This window comes from Perca fluviatilis, chromosome 15 (assembly GCF_010015445.1).
Source record: "Perca fluviatilis chromosome 15, GENO_Pfluv_1.0, whole genome shotgun sequence".
NCBI classification, from domain to species: Eukaryota; Metazoa; Chordata; class Actinopteri; order Perciformes; family Percidae; genus Perca; species Perca fluviatilis.
Genome location: NC_053126.1, coordinates 35,348,914 through 35,375,569, shown reverse-complemented (window position 1 = coordinate 35,375,569; position 26,656 = coordinate 35,348,914). Strand labels below are relative to the sequence as shown.

Here is a 26,656-nt window from a genome sequence, read left to right as displayed (position 1 = left end):
GAAAACTGACCGGTAGATCGAGAGCTTTGCCTTCTGGCTCAGCTCTCTTTTCGTCACAACGGTGCGATAGATGGAATGTAATACCGCACCAGCTGCCGATCTCCGACCAATCTCCCGCTCCATTGTCCCCTCACTCGCGAACAAAACCCCAAGGTACTTGAACTCCTTCACTTGGGGTAAGGACTCATTCCCTACCTGGAGAAGGCATTCCATCGGTTTCCTGCTGAGAACCATGGCCTCCGATTTAGAGGTGCTGATCCTCATCCCAACCGCTTCACACTCGGCTGCGAACCGAGGACATGACTTTGTTTTTTCTTTTCCATCAGTAGGCCATGAATCACTGTTAATCTGAGTACTCCGAAACAACAGGTTACCTTGATTTAGGCTTAAAAATGTAACTATATCATGCATTCCAACCTTCTGCTACATCTCTGCGCTGCCCATGTGCAAGGATTCATCATAAATTATAGAAGCCAGCACACGGATTCTGAAACAATGGGTCTAAAACAACTGGTTACCCTGGGCTGGAAACGTGAACTCAAAGCTCTCAAACAGCTAGGCAACAATAACAAGTTCCTTGGATTTATGAAACAAAGCGATATTTCAATTGACATGGCTTAAATTCCTACATCTACGTTTCCAATAGCCTACAACGTTATGTTTACGACCCTAGCCTACTATAACATTGTACAGCGGGAAAATGTGTTTTAAAAGTAATTAGGATAATCCGTGTTACGCTGGATTCAAAACTTTCTCAGCAAAAATAACAGCATGCCAAACCATTGTGCTGTCCACTACACTATCACTTCAATCACGAAAAGTTTCAGAACATGACTTTGTTTCTCTCAGTAGGCCACGAATCACTGTTTCTCTGAATAATCCGAAACAACTGGTTACCTTGATTTAGGCTTAAAAACGTAACGATACCGTGCACTCTAACCATCTGCGCTATCTGTGTGCAAGGATTTGTTATAAATTCTGCCAGGCGGCACACGGATTGTGAAACAATGGGTCTAAAACAACTGGTTACCCTGGGCTGGAAACACATGATCTCAAGGCTCTCAAACAGCTAAAATAGGCTACCTTGGATATGAAAAGAAGCAATATTTCTATTGACATGGTTCTACGTTTCCAATAGCCTACAATGTTATGTTTACGACGGAAGATAACTAAGTATTTGAAACCCCTACAATACAAAGTTCTGTTTAAGAAATCTGAAAATAGTTTCCGCCCAACCTTTGAATTGTTTTCGTTGTAGCCTATAGGCTCTATGTCACCTATGCACCCGGATATCAGAAGATCAGTTTTGAAATTGGTGTAAGATGAAAGGTGAACGTTGTTTTCAACCGTTGCAAGTTGTTTCGAACCAATTCAGAACAAGCTCCGTGTGTTACGTGATTGCAAGATAAATTAGGTTGGAATACGGTGTGTGGTAATTTTGGCGAACATGGTAAGGTTTAATGTCATAAAATGAAAAGCAGCAAATCCTTTATTGGGTTAAATATTTTGTCTTCTGTCATAATGGCGTTGTATAACTTTGGAAACTTAGATGTAGGCATGTGAGCCATGTCAATAGAAATATTGCTTCTTTTCGTAAATCCAAGGAACTTGTTATTGTAGCTTTTGAGAGCTTCGAGATCACGTTTCCAGCCCAGGGTAACCAGTTGTTTTAGACCCATTGTTTCAGAATCCGTGTGCTGCCTGCTATAATTTATGACAAATCCTTGTACACGTATAGCTCAGAGGTGTAGCAGAAGGTTGGAGTCCATGATATAGTTATGTTTTTAAGCCTAAATCAAGGTAACCTGTTGTTTCGGAGTACTCAGATAAACAGTGATTCATGGCCTACTGAAGGAAAAGAAAAAACAAAGTCATGTCCTGGAAGCTGGTGTGATAAATGTGATAGTGTAGTGGATGGTGAAACAGACTCTTATATTTTTGTTTTTGCTGAGGGAGGTTCGAATCCAGCGCGACAAGGATCATCCTAATTACTTTTCAGACACATTTTTCCCGCTGTACAATGTTATAGTAATGTAGGGCTCAGATTTTCAGTTCAGTATAGTTTTTATTTGAGTTGCAACATGCAAAGGCCAGTAAAATGTTTATGAATATGTAGCAAATCTGTTGACGTGGGTAGGTTGATAGGTTTACACGGCATCTGGACAGGCTCGGAATCCAGTAGGTGGAAAAACCAGAAGGCACATAACACCGGTATCTGCTATCAAAATGGCCCCTGCACTCTGACCTTTCGATTGACACCTCAATTGAACCAATAGGACCTTTCTGGTCTCGTCTACAGCCTAGAATAGGCAACGAGTGCCTGTGGTGAAAGAAGGTGCCCGCCCTTTTATTTTGTGCCAATTGCAACCGGTTGTGCCGATGACTGACGTTTTGTATAGCCAATGAACTTTTTAATATGGGGAACTGATGCTTTCGCGGGTAGTTACAATCCTAAACAAAGGAATTGGCTATCTGTGTAGTGCAAACACCGGCAAAAACCTATGACAAAAACACGCCCCACTACTTTCCGCATCCTAAACCAAAACGAACGAGAAGTTGAGAATGGCGAAAATTAGCAAGTCAAGAAGATATGGGATATACCCTCCAAGAAGCAGTGGAGGAATGTACTCGGCCACGTGAAAGCGACAAGTCAGAGGAGGAAATGTCTTGCATCGACTCCGTGGCAGAGGACATGTTCCTAGAGGGAGGAGACATTACTCTCTACAAGTGAGTATTTTACGTATATAACATTACTGTATATTTAGACAGGCTGTGACCTGGAGCTCACCGTCTGCTTCACTTTGACTGTTGAAGAGTGTTTAGATGATTTCAATGTTTACTAATTTAGAGAATGGATAGTTCGCTAAGCTAACCGTAGCTTGCTAATTTCACCAAGCTATCATGCTAACGTTACACTAAATGAGCCAGACAAAGTTGTCTCTCATCTAAAGGCAACCCTGCTCTCTACGCTGCTCGCTGAGAGCTCCACAGCTAATGTTACACATTTATGTTGCACCACATTTACTGCAAGAAGTGTTGCAGAAGAAAACGTTTGAGTAAATACTGCATTACAAGTTTGCAGCTGTTATTGTATTTATGTAAAGATCTATGGTAATATCTACACATTTGTTAATATTTTTCGGTGGCTTCGGATTCACAACATTATTTGTAATTACTGTTATTTCTTTATTTTCACATTATAGGAAATGTGATGTAGATATGGATTGGGAGCCAGCTACATCTGTACCAGTGAGCAAGTGGCCACCACTGCCCACCTTCAGACCCAGAAATGTCCCAGGACCCCAGCTCATACGTACTGCTACGTACACAGCTCTGCAGTTGTTTCAACTCTTTTTTTTTTACCAACTCTGTTTTGAAGACAATACTTCAAAACACCAACAACTGTGGCTCAACACACCATTCAACACCCTCTATCCCGTGGATTGATCTGACATTGCAGGACATGTTTGCATTCATGTCTTTAATTGTTTACATGGGTATAGGCAAATGCTTTTCTTTCACTGATTACTGGCGTGGGGGTCATCTTTATAGCTTTCCGTTCCCGAGATGGGTAATGACTGGTAAAAAGTTCCTCAGGATCTCCCAGTCCCTTCACCTCAGCAGCTCCGTGGGGGATGCTGCTAATGATGAAAGGAGAGGCAAGGGAGCCTACGACCATCTGGGTAAGATAAAGCCGCTCTACGAGGAGATGAGGGACTCCTGCAGAAGAAACTATCACCCTGGCCAGGAAATCGCCATTGATTAGTGAATGGTTGCCTCAAAAGCCTGCACTGGTCTGAAACAGTTTATGAAAAACAAGCCTGTTCGCTGGGGTTATAAACTCTTTGTTCTGGCAGACTCCAGGAACAGTTATACATGGGACTTTTTTGTTTATGAGCGCAGAGAGAGTGGAAGAGATGGTGTTGTCTCATGTCATATGATCGTTAACAAATTTAACACATCAGCAGAGGTGCTCATTTTCCATACAGGTTTATTTAGTGGCTTGACGGTTAACAGTGAAGTATGGATTTGGTTTGCTGGGTTCCTGCAATTTATAGATATATATGTGTATGCAGGTTATGTAAAAAGTTATATAGTAGTACCCAGAATACTTTTTCAGCATAGCACTTGTTTTACTTTGTTGAACATTTTTACCAACAGTTCCTTTATGGGTCTTCAAATGTCCTTTGTGCTTTGTCACTTGCGATTTTTACAATGTCTGGCATGTTGCCAATAACCTGTAAATATATGTCGATTTAGATGTGTTATATAGTAATGCTTTTTTTGCACTACTTTTTTACCATAGCACTTATTTGACATTTTTTACCAAAAGGTCCTTTTTGTGTCTTCAAACGTTCTTTGTGCTTTGTCGCATGTAGCAGATAACCTGTACATACATAATTGTAAATATGTGTATTTAGATAATAGCTGTAAATATTTTGTTACCTTTTATACACTACTTTTCCACCTTACCACTTGTTTTGACTTTTTTTACACACAAAGTTACAAAACTGCAATTTATTGTGTTTATGCTTCTGTTACTCCGTGTCAGAAATACTGACAGTGATTCTGGATATGAGATGGGATAGCTCTTAATGTAACCTTTCATTAGAGCCCTGAATGATGACTGTAATGTCAAATGTTCACTGGTAGCAGTCTTTATAGTCTAGGTTTGTGACCATCATTACCAAGGGTCCTTTTATGGTCACCAAAATGTCCATTTTCGTATATGCCTAGACATATACCCATACAAAAAACGGGTGTAAAATATTAATTTTATGAGATATTGATATGGAATTTCAAATGGGACTATGTAAGACGTCTTGCTATAGCCCCATTGTGTTTTCAGACTAATTGGTCCCAGCAATAGTCATCTACAGGCATTTTTCTATAAAAGATAATGCAGACGGACATAAAAAAAATATTTAAAATAGTATATTCAAACTTTTATTACTCAAAGCCAATAGCACTTAACAGTTATTCTAACTGGATTGGATAGGCATTTTTGGCTAATTTTACAGGAGTGTTAAGGGGGTAATAAATGAAAAATGAAAATGAAAATAAAAGCTATCAGTGATAAACACACAGGCATCTTTGGTATTGCTATACCAGATGGACTGCTTTTTCCAAAGCACAAAAGCACAGACACAAAATGACACAGACACACCTAGATATACATAGGTATGTAAGGTGGTTGACAGTGCACCTGAAGGTTGACCAATAAACAGAGGTGTAAGGTAGAGTACCAGAGACAACCGGAGGATGGAAGAAAAGGAAGGAGAGAATGGAGTGGCGGCCATGGCAGCCTTCTACCAGGGATTTGATCCTGCAACGTATCTGCAGAATAACTACTCTCCACAACAGGCTGATTTGGAAAGAAAGGACAGCCTTGACCCTTGGACACTGGCATGCCTGCATAGAGCTTTTACTGAAGGTAAGGAGACAGGGTGGTGGGTCATGTAAACTTAATTTCAAAAACAGTTTATGCTTAATAAAAAGCTTTAAATTGACTTAAACATATTGCCTGATTATGATGATAATCTCTTATGTTGCTGGTGTTTATTCAAACAGGTCATTGGTTGCAATAAAAACATATGTGTATGTTTAATTCAACACTAATCATTTGATTTCTGTCAGAGGAAAATGTTTCAGATGTTGGGCATTTTTGGAGTCAAACACTTTGTTTCTTCTCCTTTATTCTCACTCTTTTTTCTGAAAACAAGCAAAAGTTGGTGAATATACCTTTATTCTATTTATTAAATAAGGAAGGATTTTTAAAATATTTTTTATTTAACTTTAAATGCATACAACCATAGGCGGCACTAGGCTATTTTTAGGGGTGCTTCAGCACCCCTAAAAATCATCTCAGCACCCCTGAAAATAAAGTCCTTACCCAGCTGGCATTCGACTGACATTAAACGTTTAAATATTGTTGAAATAATGTCAGTTTAGGAAAAAACATTAATTCAACGTCAAAACAACGTTGAACACCAAATAGTTGAAGTGGTGTTGTTAACTCACTTCGGATTCAACATAGAAATATCAACAATGTTTGAGTTTTACGTCAAATCAACATTATTTTTACGACCATGACTTTTAAACATTTTGTTGAAATATATCAGTAGAAAAATAACGTTGTTCCAACATCTAAACAATGCTGATCAATTAACTGTTGAAAAAGTGTTGATACATAAATAATGATACAACGGTGAAAGACCAACTCTGAAATTAAACGTTTGTTGAGTCGTGACAAAGAATTTCTTCTTTGGTCGTGATAAAAGCGCTTTCTACATCTCCCAGCGTACTTTGAGAGCAACTCCAGTCCGATTGATCATTTTGGAATGTCGTTCAATAAAAGGGCTTGATTGGAGGACGGCGTTTGTCCGTCAGACAAAGAGGGTGACTAGAACTGAATTCTATTGGCTCTGACGGTTCCAGACAACACCCGCTTGCGCATGCGCAAAGTGGGTCTGTGTCGTCATCGTCAGGCTAGCTTAACCTGGACCGGTTCGGATTGAATTTGGGGGTAACAGCTCAAACGGTAAGCAAAGTTTTTGAAGTGACATTTTATAACTAGAAAATTCCTAAATAAATTTTGAGTGTGTCTGACTCTGGCCCATATATTAATACATATTGTGTTAATTAATATTGTGTGTATGGGCAGACTAGCTAGTTTAACCACGAACCGCCGTTGTGTGCTAGCTAACCGCCAACTGTGTGTGTGTGTGTGTGTGTGTGTGTGTGTGTGTGTGTGTGTGTGTGTGTGTGTGTGTGTGTGTGTGTGTGTGTGTGTGTGTGTGCGCAAACCGCCGTTGTATGCTAGGGAGTGTGTGTGTGCGACGTGGCACATTGACACACTTTCCATCCACAAACTTTAAAAATAAGGTTGAGATTTCACATTCTTCTTCCTTCTCTTTTCCAGAGATTTGGAAGAACATGACCTGAAAGTCTCCTTCAACGGTGAGTTGTCCCCATACCTAACCCAACCATCTATTTAAATCTGAAAGTAACTTACTGCACTTCTGAGGTGTGGGCAGGGCCTGAAGTTAACCTTTTTGACCACCAGCCTGCCACAGTGACTTTTTACCAGCCAGTTGTTGTTGTTTTTTGTCTCATAAAGGTGAAAAACAGGACTCGCTGTGTCTCTATGATCCTGTCCTGTCCTATTCATGGTAGCTGTGTCTCTATGATCCTGTCCTATTCATGGTAGCCTACTCATGGACATTGTAGTAGGGGGGGCTTTGATAATACTGCATAGGGATTCACATAGACAGTGAAAGTTGCAAAAAGTTTACATTTGTTTTGTAAAGTTCTTTTAAAAATAAAAAGGAAACTTTTGGGGTGAATAATAATTATTACTATTGATTAATTACTCTGGCTGAGATTTCCTAGGAACCAAAAAAGCTCAGGATGCTGCAAATGTTGGTATAATATGAAAATGGCTGGTGGATTTAAGACAAAAAATAATAATTTATTGAATGAATCAAATATGAACATATCTGTCACTGGCAGTGGCTTGTTGATCTTGACATTGTTAGTTAATTAATTGTGTGTGTGTGTGTGTGTGTGTGTGTGTGTGTGTGTGTGTGTGTGTGTGTGTGTGTGTGTGTGTGTGTGTGTGTGTGTCAGTCGCGGGGAGAACGGAGCAGCAGACCCGCCCGCTGCAGAGAGCCGACAGGATTGAAACAGTGACTTTACAGTGAAAAATCATTAGAGCGTACATTGATTGAAAATGTCTACATGTTGGCAGGATGGTCTGAAATGTTTTGCACGGTCTTTCGCTGTACGTTTTGTTGGTAAATGTGAGATGTTTGAGTCACACACACGTCTCGTCTTCATAACAGAAACAAGGAAATGAATTTGACCCGTTCTCACTCCCGCTTGGTCAGTGGCTGCACGTGGGACTGCAGGGATTGTTGCGAGTAGTGAAAATGCTGGTGGTCGGGTGTTAATTTCAGGCCCTGGGTGTGTGTGTTATGCTAGTAGTAGCTAATGCACCCCGGAGGACAACAAGTGCTATAAAAAAACAAAGACAACAAAAGGGTTAAATAATTAATCTTGTAAAGTGCTGGCAAAGTTTCATTATGACAGTTGGCTTGTTCACCTTGGTGACCACTACAAACTCCTCGTCCTCATCATGTGCCTGCTTGTCATGTCAAGAAGTCATTGGCTGCGTAACTAACTTTATGTTCCTTTTTTGTATTAGTTTATAGTGATTATGTTCCCTGTCATATACTGTCATGCACTCCCCCCACACACCCACTTACTCACTCTCTGCAAAATTTTCATAATGAACTTGATTGCAATATAATATTCTAATATAAATCTGTTTTACCATGGCAGAACTATGACAAATAAAATGATGGCCATAATGAGCCTCAGAGGAAGAAGTGGGAAGGTTGCCTTCATGAAGACTCATCTCTACAAGATAATCTGTGGTGAGTTTGCTTTAACATATAAGTTTTGGGAAAATGTTTTAAATAATTGAATAAAGTAAGCTGAATAATAATTCATAAGAAAAATCATTTTAGTTGGAGGACTCTACAGAGCATGCTCTAATATTATATATAATACTCCATTCTGGGCTCTAGACTAACTTCTCTACCGGCAGCACTGGTTACTACCAACTGCCTTTTGTTGCTCGCCCCAAAGCACATGATTATCAATGACCTTGCACGTTGATAAATACTAATTTATATACTTGGAACATTGGCAATGCCACAAAAGTTGTAATATTTTAATTTGAGAGGTTAGCGTTTGCTAATACTGATCTGTTTTTTGTTTTCCCCTCATCAGATGCTGTCTTGAGCTCATATGATAAAACTACAACAAAAGTAGACAAATACATGGCCAAATACTTGATATATGCACCAGAGAGGACGGGTGGCAGTGGCAGAAAGAAGTAACAAGAAGGGAAGATTTAACCAGCAGTGTTCAATGTTGCCCAATGTTTGGGCCATTTTTCTAAAGGTTAAAGTTCGACACGTGTAAAATTATCTTGCGTGAAATGTTGGCACACTTGCAGCTATGTAATAAATCATGTTTCTTACGTCAGTGAAATGTCTTTATTAATCTTCTTCCTGGTCTTGCTTTGACCAATTGGCTTCTTCCTAGTGTTTATGTATCTATTTCAAGGTGTTTGGTGTTACTGTTGAGCACATCAATACTTTAGTGAAAACAGTTTAACAAAATAAACTATGTTGAAAAGCAGGACTTTATAGTGACGTTGAAATTTCAACGTTGATTGGATTTGCAAAATCTAAACTAAAATCAATGTTGATTCAACGTTGGCAAATTCACCTATGTTGAGAAACGTGACGTTGGAATGATGTTGCTATTTCAACGTTGATTAGATTTGCAAAATCAAAACAAAATCCAATGGTTATCCAACACTGGAACCTGACGTTGATTCAACAGTGACTAGACGTTAAAATGCCAACTGGGTATTGTGATAATGTGAAATCGTTTAGTACTCAAACTAGTGGCGGTTTTTGGCACGGGCGAACCGGGCAGCCACTCAACTTAAAAAATATATATAAATAATCCTCTGCGCCGCGAAGCGTTTTCTGTTTTCTATAATTTCACTGTGTGGGGAATTGGCAGATCAGCGCCCCCAGCAGCTGCAGGCGCCCTGCTTGCTGAGAGAGGTCAACGGTCCGGGCCGGTCGGGGCCCTAAAGTATAATCCGTTTTTCGTTTTAAACCAAAAACGAAAAAACAAAAAAACGGGTCGATGTTTCGTTTTTGGTTTCAAACCAAAAATGGAAAAACAAAACTATGAGCTCCGTTTTCTCGTTTTTCCAATGTCCATACAAATTAAAAATTAACTGGAAAACTGCTCGTTTTTTTGTTATTCATTTTTCCGTTTTAACCCAAGAGCGAGAATATGGGCTCATTTTTATAATTTGCATAATCATTGAAAATCTGATGGAACACAGGTCTCGTTTATAATGTTATTTTGGTCTTACGTGTTAAGTCAAAAGTTGACTAAAACCCATGCGCTCTGGACAGGAAGTAACATTTACGTGTCAAAATAAAAGCATGAGAGCTGTAATAACTGCCAGAAGAACGAGGCTTTTTATGAATACATTGTTTGCCTGTAGCTTGTCAGATTAGGCTAAAGTTAGCTATTTAGGGTTATATGAAGTATTTCATTATTTAATAATAATTTTAAAATCACATGAAATCTACATTCATCTATTATTAGCCTGTGTGGCAGTTATTGACTAGTTACTCTAATCTTACACCAGCCAGTAAAAAGGCATCTAACACTTGTGTTGTCTTCGTGTTAAATGTGTCATGTTTTCAAAGTTTCCTATAAGAAATATGGGTTTCTTTCAACCAAATTAACCAAAAAATAAAATGCATTGTTCCCTTCCATGCTCTTTGCAAGTAAATTAATATTCACAAATGTCACCCAATTTGGGGGTGTTTTATTCAATTTTATAGCAGTTATGGTCTTCCTGGGCGAATTTTAACCTGGTAGTGCAATAGGGCACTATTGAGCTTTACAGAAGATAAACACATAGGACACATACATATTTACAAGTATGTGCACGCACACACACACACACACACACACACACACACACACACACACACACACACACTTACCAAGAGCCTGGGTCTGTCCAAGGTTTCTTCCTAAAAAGGGAGTTTTTCCTCACCACTGTCACTTTTACGCATTTATGCATGCTCTTGAGGGGAATCACTGGAATTGTTAGGTTATTATAAATTGTTGGGTTATTATAAATTATACATGTGGTCTAGACCTACTCTATCTGTAAAGTGTCCTAAGATAACTCCTGTTATGATTTGATTCTATAAATTAAATGGAATTGAATATACCAGTCTGTTATAATCCAAAACAACTAATCGTATATCCTCATTTTACTTAGAAATTAGGTATAATTCATGTAAATGAGGTCTGTTGACCATGAATGCAAAAAAATAAGTGTAAAATTAATGATTACTTCATGCTTTATGAAATGGTAAATTTTGTTATGCCAATAACATTTATAATGACCCAATTTATAAGACAACACAAGGGCTAAACCACTTGACCACTTAAATGAAAAGGCTTCTTTTTATTGCAACTCTGCAGAATATTCATGTGACATGGTTGACCAATTTAACTGCCATTACAGTTTTTTACAATCACTTTGGCACTAGTTTCAGAACCTTGATGTCATTTTTCAAAACTCTGGACACAAAACTCACAACCAATGATCAAAATAGACATTTTTCAAAACACTAACACTTTTTTCAGTTGCTTGGATACAATACACATAAACCTAAGATCATTTGTTCATTTAACAAAGATCAGCTGTTCAATAAGACATAACTTAACATCAAAGTACTACTATTTCAAAGAGCAATTCACACATGACATTCCAGATGATTGTCTATTCATTTCATTACAATCATCTAACTATCAATTGATACAACTGCTCAAAATGATAAGTAACTGTTGCATACTCTTAATGCACAGTGTATGGAAACAGACAAGATCATGAAAGTTTCAAGATAACGAGATTCACTGTCACCAGTTAGCTTGGAGCGTGAACCAATTAGACTACATGATCTGTGGATGTAATATTTCATCATCCTTCTTTACTGTAATGTACTATTGTTTACTGTATCAGACACTGTTTCTATGGTCTCACATAGGCTACCACTTTTTCAGACTATTTACAATATTGACAGTACTGCACTGTATGGATGCAAGCCCTTGGAACTCGTTACTGATGATTGAGATATATACTTTATATATACTGTAAAGTGCTGTGTCTATATATATATATATATATATATATATATATATATATATATATATATATATATATATACACTTGTACCACATTGTTTAGGTTTTTTCCAAGATGTTTGGCTAATGAAAACATCCATTTTGATGTAGATGAGAACCTGCGGCCAAATCCACAAGACAGAGTTGATGAAGATGTAGAATACAGTAGCCTAATCACTCCTTTGTTTGTTTTTACAGTACAAGCAAGTTGAGGAACACTGCATTTGACGTTTACACTACAGTCTTTTCTTTCCTATTTCCTAGCTAATTACAGTTTTTTACAATCACTTTGCTACTAATTTCAGAACCATGATGTCATTTTTCAAAACTCTAGACACAAAACTCAAAACGATCATCACTGTAACACAAGCTGTCCAATGTTCAAAACATTGCATTGTGCATTCATATCTTTAAAGACATCTTGCGCTTGCACAATCATTGGTTCATAAAACGAACTGATTGTTAAATACCATTGAAAGGTTACTTTCGATCACCCACACACAAGCTACCCATAGTTTCACTCGCTCTTTGTTCGTAGAATCATTAAATATTGTAGTACAAAATAGGTGATACATGTTTCATTATGGTACTACATATAAATACATCCCTGTAAAAGTACTGCAGTAGTAGAGAGAATACTACAGACCAATGTGGTACGAGTATATATATATATATATATATATATATATATATATATATATATATATATATATATATATATACTGTATTTACCCTTACTTACAGTATCCAGGTAAGTTGATTCTCATTTTTTGATTCTCAAATTCTCATTTGCAACTACGACCTGATCACATTCACACAGTTCCACTTTCATACCTGGAAGCTGCCCAGTACAACCCCAGTCTAATCTGCTGGCCACTGAACAGTATATATAACAGTATATGTGTATATATATATATATATATATATACAGTGCCTTGCGAAAGTATTCGGCCCCCTTGAACGTTTCGACCTTTTGCCACATTTCAGGCCTCAAACATAAAGATATAAAACTGTAATTTTTTGTGAAGAATCAACAACAAGTGGGTCCCATATATAAAGTGGAACGAAATTCATTGGATATTTCAAACTTTTTTAATAAATAAAAACTGAAAAAGTGGGCGTGCAAAATTATTCAGCCCCTTTACTTTCAGTGCAGCAAACTCTCTCCGAAGTTCAGTGAGGATCTCTGAATGATCCAATGTTGACCTAAATGACTAATGATGATAAATAGAATCCAGCTGTGTGTAATCAAGTCTCCGTATAAATGCACCTGCTCTGTGATAGTCTCAGAGGTCCGTGTAAGCGCAGAGAGCATCATGAAGAACAAGGAACACACCAGGCAGGTCCGAGATACTGTTGTGGAGAAGTTTAAAGGCCGGATTTGGATACAAAAAGATTTCCCAAGCTTTAAACATCCCAAGGAGCACTGTGCAAGCGATAATATTGAAATGGAAGGAGTATCAGACCACTACAAATCTACGAAGACCCGGCCGTCCCTCTAAACTTTCAGCTCATACAATGAGAAGACTGATCAGAGATGCAGCCAAGAGGCCCATGATCACTCTGGATGAACTGCAGAGATCTACAGCTGAGGTGGGAGACTCTGTCCATAGGACAACAATCAGTCGTATACTGCACAAATCTGGCCTTTATGGAAGAGTGGCAAGAAGAAAGCCATTTCTTAAAGATATCCATAAAAAGTGTTGTTTAAAGTTTGCCAAAAGCCACCTGGGAGACAAACCAAACATGTGGAAGAAGGTGCTGTGGTCAGATGAAACCAAAATCGAACTTTTTGGCAACAATGCAAAACGTTATGTTTGGCGTAAAAGCAACACAGCTCATCACCCTGAACACACCATCCCCACTGTCAAACATGGTGGTGGCAGCATCATGGTTTGGGCCTGCTTTTCTTCAGCAGGGACAGGGAAAATGGTTAAAATTGATGGGAAGATGGATGAAGCCAAATACAGGACCATTCTGGAAGAAAACCTGATGGAGTCTGCAAAAGACCTGAGACTGGGACGGAGATTTGTCTTCCAACAAGACATTGATCCAAAACCTAAAGCAAAATCTACAATGGAATGGTTCACAAATAAACATATCCAGGTGTTAGAATGGCCAAGTCAAAGTCCAGACCTGAATCCAATCGAGAATCTGTGGAAAGAACTGAAAACTGCTGTTCACAAACGCTCTCCATCCAACCTCACGGAGCTCGAGCTGTTTTGCAAGGAGGAATGGGCAAAAATGTCAGTCTCTCGATGTGCAAAACTGATAGAGACATACCCCAAGCGACTTACAGCTGTAATCACAGCAAAAGGTGGCGCTACAAAGTATTAACTTAAGGGGGCTGAATAATTTTGCACGCCCAATATTTCAGTTTTTTATTTGTTTAAAAGGTTTGAAATATCCAATACATTTCGTTCCACTTCATGATTGTGTCCCACTTGTTGTTGATTCTTCACAAAAAATTACAGTTTTATATCTTTATGTTTGAGGCCTGAAATGTGGCAAAAGGTCGAAAAGTTCAAGGGGGCCGAATACTTTCGCAAGGCACTGTATGTATATATATATATATATATATATATATATATATATATATATATATATATATATATATACACACATACAGTACTTTATATATAAAGTATATATAAATTATATATATACACCTACAGCACTTTATATATAAAGTATATATAAATTATATATCTCAATCATCAATAACGAGTTGGCAGAATTGGACCTGCAATTCCAAGGGCCTGCATCCATACAGTGCAGTACTGTCAATTACGGTAAAGTTGGTACATGAGACCATAGAAACGGTATCTGATAAACAGTAGTACATTACAGTAGTACTACATGAGACCATAGAAACGGTATCTGATAAACAGTAGTACATTACAGTAGTAGTACATGAGACCATAGAAACGGTGTCTGATAAACAGTAGTACATTACAGTAGTAGTACATGAGACCATAGAAACGGTATCTGATAAACAGTAGTACATTACAGTAGTAGTACATGAGACCATAGAAACGGTGTCTGATAAACAGTAGTACATTACAGTAGTAGTACATGAGACCATAGAAACAGTGTCTGATAAACAGTAGTACATTACAGTAGTAGTACATGAGACCATAGAAACGGTGTCTGATAAACAGTAGTACATTACAGTAGTAGTACATGAGACCATAGAAACAGTTTCTGATAAACAGTAGTACATTACAGTAAAGAGGGATGATGAAATATTACATCCACAAATCATGTAGTCTAATTGGTACATGCTCCACGCTAATTGATGACAATGAATCTCGTTATCTTGAAACTTTCATGATCTAAACATGGAATATTGTTTGTCTGTTTCCGTACAACTATGCATTAAGAGTAATGCAACAGTTACTTATCATTTTGAGCAGTTGTATCAATTGATAGTTAGATGATTGTAATGAAATGAATAGACAATCATCTGAAATGTAATGTGTGTATTGCTTTTTGAAATAGTAGTACTTTGATGTTAAGTTGTGTCATATTGAACAGCTGATCTTTGTTAAATGAACAAATGATCTTAGGTTTATGTGTATTGTATCCAAGCAACTGAAAAAAGTGTTAGTGTTTTGAAAAATGTCTATTTTGATCATTGGTTGTGAGTTTTGTGTCCAGAGTTTTGAAAAATGACATCAAGGTTCTGAAACTAGTGCCAAAGTGATTGTAAAAAACTGTAATGGCAGTTAAATTGGTCAACCATGTCACATGAATATTCTGCAGAGTTGCAATAAAAAGAAGCCTTTTCATTTAAGTGGTCAAGTGGTTTAGCCCTTGTGTTGTCTTATAAATTGGGTCATTATAAATGTTATTGGCATAACAAAATTGACCATTTCATAAAGCATGAAGTAATCATTAATTTTACACTTATTTTTTTGCATTCATGGTCAACAGACCACATTTACATGAATTATACCTAATTTCTAAGTAAAATGAGGATATACTCACTTTGACAAATTTTATTGATGTAATGTAATCTGTCTGAATGTGTGCTAATGTGTTCCTTGTTTGATATTGTATATTGTCATATTCTCACCTATGTATTATCTGCATGTTGTTGTTTTCCTGCCTCGGGACTACAGGTGAAAATTAGCATTTATGCTATAACCTGGCTCATTTACAGTCTTTACAGAAATGTTAGATTGTTCATTAATGTGCATTGTCCCGAATAAATAAATAAATAAAATAAATAAATAAAAATAAAATACGATTAGTTGTTTTGGATTATAACAGACTGGTATATTCAATTCCATTTAATTTATAGAATCAAATCATAACAGGAGTTATCTCAGGACACTTTACAGATAGAGTAGGTCTAGACCACATGTATAATTTATAATAACCTAACAATTCCAGTGATTCCCCTCAAGAGCATGCATAAATGCGTAAAAGTGACAGTGGTGAGGAAAAACTCCCTTTTTAGGAAGAAACCTTGGACAGACCCAGGCTCTTGGTAAGTAGGTGTGTGTGTGTGTGTGTGTGTGTGTGTGTGTGTGTGTGTGTGTGTGTGTGTGTGTGTGTGTGTGGTGTGTGTGTGTGTGTGTGTGTGTGCGTGCATGCACATACTTGTAAATATGTATGTGTCCTATGTGTTTATCTTCTGTAAAGCTCAATAGTGCCCTATTGCACTACCAGGTTAAAATTCGCCCAGGAAGACCATAACTGCTATAAAATTGAATAAAACACCCCAAATTGTATGACATTTGTGAATATTAATTTACTTGCGAAGAGCATGGAAGGGAACAATGCATTTTATTTTTTTGGTTAATTTGGTTGAAAGAAACCCATATTTCTTATAGGAAACTTTGAAAACATGACACATTTAACACGAAGACAACACAAGTGTTAGATGCCTTTTTACTGGCTGGTGTAAGATTAGAGTAACTAGTCAATAACTGCCACACAGGCTAATAATAGATGAATGTAGATTTCATGTGATTTTAAAATTATTATTAAATAATGAAATACTTTATATAACCCTAAATAGCTAACTTTAGCCTAATCTGACAAGCTACAGGCAAACAATGTATTCATAAAGTGCCTCGTTCTTCTGGCAGTTATTACAGCTCTCATGCTTTTATTTTGACACGTAAATGTTACTTCCTGTCCAGAGCGCATGGGTTTAGTCAACTTTTGACTTAACACGTAAGACCAAAATAACATTATAAACGAGACCTGTGTTCCATCAGATTTTCAATGATTATGCAAATTATAAAAATGAGCCCATATTCTCGCTCTTGGGTTAAAACGGAAAAATGAATAACAAAAAAACAACAGTTGAAAAACGAGCAGTTTTCCAGTTAATTTTTAATTTGTATGGACATTGGAAAAACGAGAAAACGGAGCTCATAGTTTTGTTTTTCCATTTTTGGTTTGAAACCAAAAACGAAACATCGACCCGTTTTTTTGTTTTTTTGTTTTTGGTTTAAAACGAAAAACGGATTATACTTTAGGGCCCGGACCCTGACCGTCAACACCCCCCACTTTCACAATGAAATGGACTAGTCCGTAACAGTGCGCCGCAGCGCGAAAGATAAACACACGGTGACAGGAGAAATGGGAAGTACACAGAGACGGAGCAAGACCAAGACGAGTCTAAACCTTTCTTTTATGTCAATGGTCTAAACGCCAAAATGAAACAAAGTTACCCAAGCGGCTCAAATAAAAGAAAAAAAGCGAAAAGACATGTTTTCGGCAGTAGCAGGGACCTTCATCAGCTCCCGTGGCCGATGATAGTGGTGTCGGCAGCAGTGGCATATGCACAGTGGGGAGGAGACTCAGGAGGAGAGGGACAGAGATGAGGGAGGGAGGCTACAACCTGCGGTAAGCACAACTCCCCTTAAAACACTTAACCCCTTGATAAAACTGAGTGGTGGACTAACTGTTGATGATAACACTACAACAATAAAAAAGTAGGCATGCTTTACTGTATGATTGCATTAGTAGCCTATATAAACGTTGCACATCATGCAAACGTTCTTAACGAGAATTGTAGCTTTTCTATCTGCATTGGCAGACAAAAACTCATGATAGACCTCTTCAAATTAAAGCATAGGGCCTCTTGAAATGATAATCATAAAACAAGCTATATATATATATAGCTTGTTTTATGATTCATTAGGAGTATACAGTTTTAGTTTATTAGTAAATGGCACTTTGTTGAAGTATTTAATATGTCAACTCTCACTGATTCTATACATGGCGTTAGTAGTTTTAGGAGTAGGAGTTGGTATACATATTCAGGGGAGCGCAAGGACGGGTACAGCTTTATCAATACTAGTTAAACAGTTGTACAGTTTTATTTCCAACGTGTATATATTTTAAATTATTTGTTCTTATATTCTATCCTATTATTATTTCATGTATATTGTATCCTATTATTTCATTTATATTCTGTGTGTGCTGTGTGTCTGATATTGTGCTGCTGCAACACTGGTATTTCCCATTTTTTTGGGATCAATGAAAATCTATCTATCTATCTATCTATCTATCTATCTATCCATCCATCCATCTAGCTAAATATCTATCTATCTATCAATCTGTCTGTCTGTCTGTCTGTCTGTGATCTTATGTGGTGGGCCGGTCTGGGCCAAAATGTCAGGTGTGATTTTTGGTCCCAGTCCGAGCTTTTCCAAACTAAAGTTGATCAAGTCATACCTGAGGTCACCATGTCCCAGGAACGCCTCACTGGCCTCGCCGTCATCAATATCAATCACTCAATAGGGGAGCAGATTTCATATGATGACATCATTGATGATTTTGCATCAAGGAAGTCCAGAAAGGTCAGGTTTTAGTTTTAGTTTGGGTTTTCTGTTCTTAGTGCTATAGTGTAATAATTACATTCTGTTTAGTGTGTTTTCACATTTGTGTGATGAAGGATTTGTACTATTTCGAATATGGGGGGGGCACTCGGAGGGGGTCTCGCCCGGTCATTCAACACCGCCCCGGGCTCAAACCTTATTACTTTTGCAAACCTGATTTTAGCGATGGAATAGGATAAATGACGACAGGTTCAGCTCAGTTGTAGCCTAAAGTCAACAGCCTATCTGTGATTCCCTGAACGAGGGCGCCTCAGTCAGCCTACTGTTTAGTCTGCGCAGATAACTTTGGGGAATTCGGTCGTCAGAGTATGGCTACTTTCAACCACTGAAAAGGTATGGCTAATGGAGTGAAAATTAAATCTAATCAAATGAACACGTTAAGTAGGCTACAGGTGTAGGCCTAGTATTTGTGGAACCAATCTGTGATCCCTGATCACAATTATGGCAATTATATCTGAATTAGCCTAGCTTATTCACCACAGAGTCCAATTTTGTTGTGCAAAGTTAGACAAAATTGCTAACTGTAGGCATGTGTAGCTTAGGAGTAGCCTATAATGAGTTTTTAAAGTGTGCTATTAATAGCCTGCCGTAACAGCTTGAGCACCCTACCTCCATACCAGACACTTTCTTATTTTTAACTGTCAATCCCAATGAAAAATAAATAATTCGACCTGACGGATCATCAGACTCATTCATATCAGAACTGAAAACCTGGAACAACAAACCCTGACTCACAGTTTCCCCATAGATGGATATACGTTTCTTTGTTTAAAGAAAACAGCCAAGTTCAGGTGAGAAAGTATAAGATAAGCCTTTAACATTATCCCACTGCACTGAACAGCAACCCCATATTCACTTATGTTATAAATAGGTGAATTTATAACCTTTGGTAGCCTACACGATACATTCTCTGTTGATTAGTTGATTACATTTGCCTTCTGGTTGACAGCACAAAGGAGTGAGGAGAATAGAGAGGGAGAAGGGCAGAGAGAGCAAGATGAACAAGGTGAGAAAATGGCTAGGTAGCCTATAAGACATATATATATATATATATATATATATATATATATATATATATAGTAGGACTACTGTGTTTTGTTTTCTCTTTTATTTGAAGATTATTTTCTAGTGGATTACAAAATGTTTTGTATATGATTGTCAGTGATATGATGGAGGGAGGGAGATAGAGGGAGAGAGGAGGATGAGAGAGAGAGAGAAGGATGGAGAGAGAGTGGACAAAGATAGGGACCTGGAAGAACCAGGTGAGAAAGTGGACATATATTATACGGGCAAAAACACTTAAAACATTCCATTCACATTATATTTACATATGCATTTAATGGAGGACTAGGCTCTTAAGAAAAAGAGATGTTGTGTTTTCCCCATCTGGTTCAGAGGCGTTATTAGATTAAATGAAAAAGTTGAAAATTAACAGCAGATAAAAACATGAATAATCCTGTCTAAAAATATGTTAAGGCTTATTTTATCATTCAAGGTATGTGCAGGGGCGTAGCTCCAAATTCTGGGCCCTGTAGAAAGGCATTTTCTATGGGCCCCTCCCTGTAGCCAAAGCTATGAATTCTAGCATATTTTTGGGCCCTCCTCACATGAGGGCCCTGGGCACTCAGTCCCCCTTTTCCCCCCAGTCCGACGCCCCTGGGTATGTGTGCTGCAATAAACATGCTTTGTAGTTTCCATCTTTTTTCACAGCAGATGCCTTGAATCTGTTGATAGTTTGTCATAATTGCATGTCTCAATCTGCCTATTTCTTTCCCCAAAACTCACCAGAAGTCATGATTCAAGGGTTTAAAAAAAAAAAAATCTCATGGGGGCATGCCCCCGATCCCCCCTAGCTTAACTGCTATCAACTTTTCATTAGGGGCTGAGCACCCCCAAAGGTCAGATCCTAGAATCGCCCCTGCATACAACTAAATAAAATCTGCATATTCATCAAGGCATTTTGGTAAAGAACTCTCAATTAGCTCTTTCTCAGAGTCGTACTGTACTTCTTTCTTACCTTTCCAGGCGATGTGAGTGGTGAGCTGCTGGTGGACATAGGTTCGGGTTCCACATTGTACCAGGTGATGAGTGGCTGTGAGGTTTTCAACAAGGTGCTCCTCACAGATTTCCTGGAGGTCAACAGGCAGGAGCTGAGGAGCTGGCTCCAGGACGAGGGAGGCTGCAGGCTGGACTGGACACCATTCCTGCAGCACGTCTGCAAGCTGGAGGGACGACCGTAAGACCAGATCCCTATAAACTCAGTTTTAAAGGGGTGATAGAATGCAAACCCGATTTTACCTTGTCATAGTTGAATAATGACAGTTTAGTGGGTAACTAGGACATACATAGAACCTCTAAATCACATTGACACCTCTTTCTTCTGCAAATCTCACAATTTGAAACTGCCTCTGAAAAAGGGCAAATCTCAACGAGCCACCTAGTTGACGTCAACTTGGCGGCTCCTCCTCATTTGGCTCTAGTCTTTCTCTTTGTCACGCCCCAACGTTTGCATAGGCTACACAATGGACCTGAGATCAGTTAGTCTTCTGACTCTAGGTCGGGCAGATCTCAGAAATTGTATACATTGTTCATCTGCTATTTTACCATTCAATTCACTTCTGAGACTTTTTTATGCGAGAAATCAACTATGTAGAGGTCAAATATGGGCCGTTTTATGAAAATTGATGTCTAATTACAAATTTTGTCCGACTGTGTGTCGGAGTTCAGCGGCCGGTGCTGCCTGTGTTGCTGCCTCGCCGCCTGGCCTGCCTTCTTTCACAGACCCCAGCCTGCTGTGAGGTAGATTGAGCTCCGTCACGCTGGCAGCCCACGGCACTTTATACCCGCGCAAAGTCCGTTTTCTGGGTTAATGGACTACCAAACGCCGCTGCTCTGACAGAGCTCCAGGGCCTGCAGTTCCCCTCTTCCTGCTAAATGCCCCGTGTGTGTGAGTGAGAGCGCGGTCAGCAAGCTTGTTATGCCAGCAATCTCTTACAACAGGTTCCAGTTAATCTTATAATGTGTTTAGTTATTTAAACAAACGATCGGTGAAATAAACGCCACTTGTCCACGAATCTCATTGATAGAGCCTGCGGCTGGATGGAGTTAGCTCTATCAATGAGAGCTAGCTAGCCTACTCTTAGAATTCCTCTGAAATTCACAAAAAAATATAAAATTGAAATCGGACACCATTGTTAGCTTTATAAGACCTTGGGATAGCTGTGATATAAGTGCTGTGACGAAATTCTAACTGTAAATATAGCTACTATAGTTATGCCGAAAGTGTAGCTAGCTAGCAGCAATCTTTTCCCATTGTATTGAATGGGACATATAGCTAGCTAGCTGCTCCTCTTAACAAAACGCCTGACGTTCATAAAAATGCCTTACATTGAAAACGGACACAACTGTAAGCTTTTAAGAATTTAGGATAGCTGTGATATAAGTGCCGTAACGAAATTCAAACTGTAATTAAAGCTGCGAGCAGCGATGTACGGGCCCTCGCGCCTCTGCGCGCGTCGGGGTTACCGGCGGACGCCGCTCCTTGCGACCGTGCATTTGCGCGGCACTCAGACGCCAAAAACCGTCACCAATGAAAAGGGAACTCCCCGCCGAGTTCAACGATACCTCACACAAGACTCTACGTCATACGGTTCATTAGCTGTGAAAGGGGGCGTGGCTAAAGCATAGAGGGCGGGTCCAACAATCAATTAAAAATGAAGCCTCTGCTGAGATGAATGATACCTCACACAAGACTCTACCTTAAATGGGTCAGCATGTATGAAAGGGGGCGTGGCTTAAACATAGGGGGCGGGCCAAACCATCACCAATGAAGAAGGAAGTCTCTGCTGAGTTCAATGATACCTCACACAAGTGTTTACATCAATCGGGCCATTAGTAATAAAAGGGGGCGTGGCTTGAACATAGGGGGCGGGCCAAACCATCACCAATGAAGAAGGAAGTCTCTGCTGAGTTCAATGATATGTCACACAAGGGTATACCTTAAACGGTTCAAATGTTATGAAAGGGGCGTGGCTTGAACATAGGGGGCGGGCCAAACCATCACCAATAAAGAAGGAACTCTCTGCTGAGTTCAATGACACCTCAAACAAGACTCTACCTTAAACGGTTCAAATGTTATGAAAGGGGGCGTGGCCTGAGTAAGTGGGCGTGGTCATATTATAGGGGCCGGCTCAGTATCACACGTAGACCACACATGAGTTTCATGCAAATCGGATGATGTTTGTCATATAAGGCAGATTTCATGTTGCCAGTGGGGGGCGCTATGACCAAAAGTCAATTTTGGCCTGTAGGTGTCCTCAGGACTGGACCCTTGTCAATTGTGAGAAATTTTGGGCAGATACAACAACGTACACTCAAGTTACAACAACTTCTTTGTTCATCGCTAAACACTCAAAATGGCCGCCACGCCACGCCCACCGTCCGATCGAAAAGTTTTTTTTAATAAGTTTTCATCGTTAAGGTGTTGGGATGGTGCAGACCAAGTTTGAAGTCCATCGGATGAAACCTCTAGGAGAAGTTCGTTAAAGTATAGCACCTTGACTTTTAGGCCTACTTCCTGTTGCCACTAGGGGGGTGCTATGACTTTAAGTAAATATCGGCCTTTATTTGTCCTCAGGGTTGGACTCTTATGAATCCTGAAAAGTTTCGAGGTAATCGGACAACGTACACCTCGAAGTTACACCCACTTCCTGTTTCGCGGCAAAACGCACAAAATGGCCGCCCGGCCACGGGCCACGTCCCTATGACGAAAAGTTTTTCTTTTTTTTAACAACTTTTCATCTTTAACATCTTAAGATGGCACAGACCGAGTTTGAAGTTGATCGGATGAAATCTCTAGGAGGAGTTCGTTAAAGTACGACATGTGGAAATGGCCAAAATCACACTAATTTCGAACTTTGAAATCAAAATGGCGGACTTCCTGTTGGGTTTAGGGTATGGCTCTAATGAAGTTTTTTGTACATCTTGACATGTTACATATGTGTACCAAGTTTCGTGAGTCTATGTTAAACGCACTGCAGGGGCTCAATTTTCTAAAACTTTCTAGGGGGCGCTAGCGAGCCATTTTTGTGCGCCTATTCCCAAAACCCTTAAAATACGTACATTTTCATCAGACTTGATGCGACCGACAAGTTTGGTGAGTTTTTGAATATGTTAAGCCCCTCAAAAGGCAATTCATTTAACTGGAAAATAATAGAAAGAAAGAAACAATAATAATTCCTTCAGTTTCAATAGGGCCTTCGCCGCTGTCGGCGCTCAGGCCCTAAATATATTCTAGTTATGCCGGCAGCCGGCCATGGAGCCCCGTAGTGCAGTATCCACAAAGGGTGACTTTGTGCTGGGTATGGAGCCCAGCAGGCTGCCGCTTTCTCGTCAGACTGTGTGGAGCTCCTAAAGTCCGACACGTCTTACCAAATTTGCAATTAACCATCAATTTTCGTAAAACGGCCCATATTTGAGCTTTATATAGTTGATTTCTCGCATAAAAAAGTCTCAGAAGTGAATTTGGTAATGAAACATTGCAGTGTTTGGAATATGAGATTCTGTCGCTTCTCTAATGTGTGTGTATGGGGGATTTGCTCAACCAATCAGCGCGCGTCTCTAATGTGTGTGTATGGGGGATTCGCTCAACCAATCAGCGCGCGTCTCTAATGTGTGTGTATGGGGGATTCGCTCAACTAATCAGTGCGCAGCTCATCTAAATATTCATGACCATACCATATTTGGAAGAAAAGCTCTTGTTACAAATAGGGCCAAAACACAGGGATGCATAAGGGCCAGTAAAATATCAACCAGGCCATTTTCAGCCCAACCAATGTTACATACCCCATTAGGAGACCATAAGAAACAGTGTGAAATACCCTATATAATCATTCTATCACCCCTTTAAAAACTTGAGATATCTTGAAATATCACTCACTACGAATGAATCAATGTTTAACTAGTATCATCATCAGGAAATGGTTTATATTTGTGTTCTATAGAGAGAATATAAGAATGCTACTCTTTTCACTTTACATAGATTTTTACATAGCATTTTAGAGTTCCTTTTTCTACTTTCTCCCTCCTTGTGGTAACACCATTTCACCTTATAATTTGTTTCACAATTCTAATTGTCATCTTCTTCTTTCAAGGGTCACAAGATCTCACGTTTTATTCTGGCCCTATTTTTGAGCTATGAGTCATCCTTGTACTGTGCCTACTGTGACAATAATAAAAGTGCAAAGTAGTAGTTTTGTAAGTATTTGGTCATAAAAGGTAAGTTGGTGGACAATATTTCAGATTTTGACCCAGTGCTAGTGTAGATGAAAAGTCAGAGTAGGAAGTCAGTAGGTGGATACATGATTTTGGGAACCATGAATGTCTGTACCAAATGTTGGACCATTTCATCCAGATGCAGAACATGCTCGGCTGCGAAAGCTTTGAACTGCTGGTGGCACTGGATGAGAGGTCAGAGATCATACAAATCATGCAAAGTTGTGAAAGGGTGGACCGAAAGTGACCAACAGACTCCTTCAATGGTCATCCCGAGCTATGCCTATAGCTAATGAACACCCAAATCACTACCATGCAGTGCAGTGTGCTGAGTCACACAGTATGAATTACATAACTAGTGCAGATAAACGCTGCGCATTTACAATAGCTGTTTCTTTATCTAATTTGGTGGATTCACTGTCTCTAACAGGCCCTCAGCATGGACAGAGATACGTTGTGGCTACGCCAGGTCATCATGGACATTGTCCACGTTGACGCACCGCCAGCCCTCTGGCCCTGATGTCCTTCCGCAGCAGGCCGACTGTCTCATGTCCTCCTACTCGTTCGAGGGTGCCAGCCCCGACAAACATATCCAGGTGTTTAGAATGGCCAAGAGTCAAAGTCAGACCTGAATCAATGAGGAATTCTGGGAAAGAGACTGAAAACTGCTGTTCCACAAGCGGCCCTGCCATCCAACCTCATGAGCTTTCGAGGAGCTGTTTACGCAGGAGTCTCGTTATGTGCAAAGACAGATAGAGACATACCCCAAGCTGACTTACAGCTGTAATCGCAGCAAAAGGAATGGCGCTTCTAAAAGTATTAACTTAAGGGGGCTGAATAATTTTACCGCCCAATATTTCAGTTTTTATTTTGTTTAAAAGGTTTGAAGTATCAATAGAATTCGTTCCACTTCATGATTATTGTCCCCACTTGATTTGTTGATTCTTCACAATAAATTACAGTTTATATCTTTATGTTTTTGGAGGCCCTGAAATGTGGAAAAGATTAGAAAGTTCAAGAGAGCGAATACTTTTAAAGGCACTGAACCTTTCCATGTACAGTAATGAAATACAATCCATGTAAACTGTGAGGGGTAAAGAAGTAACGAGTAGCAGTCCGTAATGTCTTTATCTATTCTCCAGACACTGTCTGTAGATGGAAAGGGACTACATCCACCAATCTGATTCGAAGTTTTTACAAGTTCAAGTAAGACTTCCAGTATGTGTTGATGTAAGACTATATAGTAATTACACCCATCTTTAAGTAACCTACTGATGTTAGCTTCAACATGGAAGCCTAAGGTGTGAATTACATAGCTATGGAGTGAGGACTTAATGACAGCATATTTTTAGAGAAGCTCTTCAGCTTTTTTATTATTTACCTATAGGCCCACCCTATAAGCAGCTCAACTCATAGCTATGTTGGATTCATTTTAAGACCCAACAATTTTGGGTCATTGACTCTGAAGGCCTGTTGAGGGTTACTGTTATAAATGAAGAGTTGCTATAATGCTGCAGTACCATAGGAGGCCTTCGCTTATAACTTCTACAGTGTTTGGTCAGATTAGTACCACAGTAATGATGGCCTGGTAGGTAACTACTGAATTCTTGTGCTGTACTTCTTGTAATGTATATAGATCTGGAACTAGAGTGAGTTGTACATGGAGGATGGGAACAGAGTGAAGTAGGCTGTATCTGGCTCTGTTGCTGTTCTCT

General features: G+C 39.2%; 1 protein-coding gene and 1 long non-coding RNA gene across 2 annotated transcripts; both read left to right on the top strand.

Moving 5' to 3' along the window:
• Positions 1–5,225: 5,225 nt before the first annotated feature.
• LOC120575319 (phenylethanolamine N-methyltransferase-like) lies at positions 5,226–25,573 on the top strand. Its single transcript, XM_039826035.1, has 3 exons — positions 5,226–5,434; positions 20,694–20,904; positions 25,372–25,573. The coding sequence occupies exons 1-3, from the start codon at positions 5,263–5,265 to the stop codon at positions 25,571–25,573; spliced, it is 585 nt and encodes a 194-aa protein (XP_039681969.1). The 5' UTR covers positions 5,226–5,262.
• Positions 6,200–8,465, top strand: LOC120574812. Its single transcript, XR_005641905.1, has 3 exons — positions 6,200–6,541; positions 6,923–6,960; positions 8,344–8,465. It is a non-coding gene; the product is annotated as an uncharacterized LOC120574812 (long non-coding RNA).
• Positions 25,574–26,656: the final 1,083 nt, after the last annotated feature.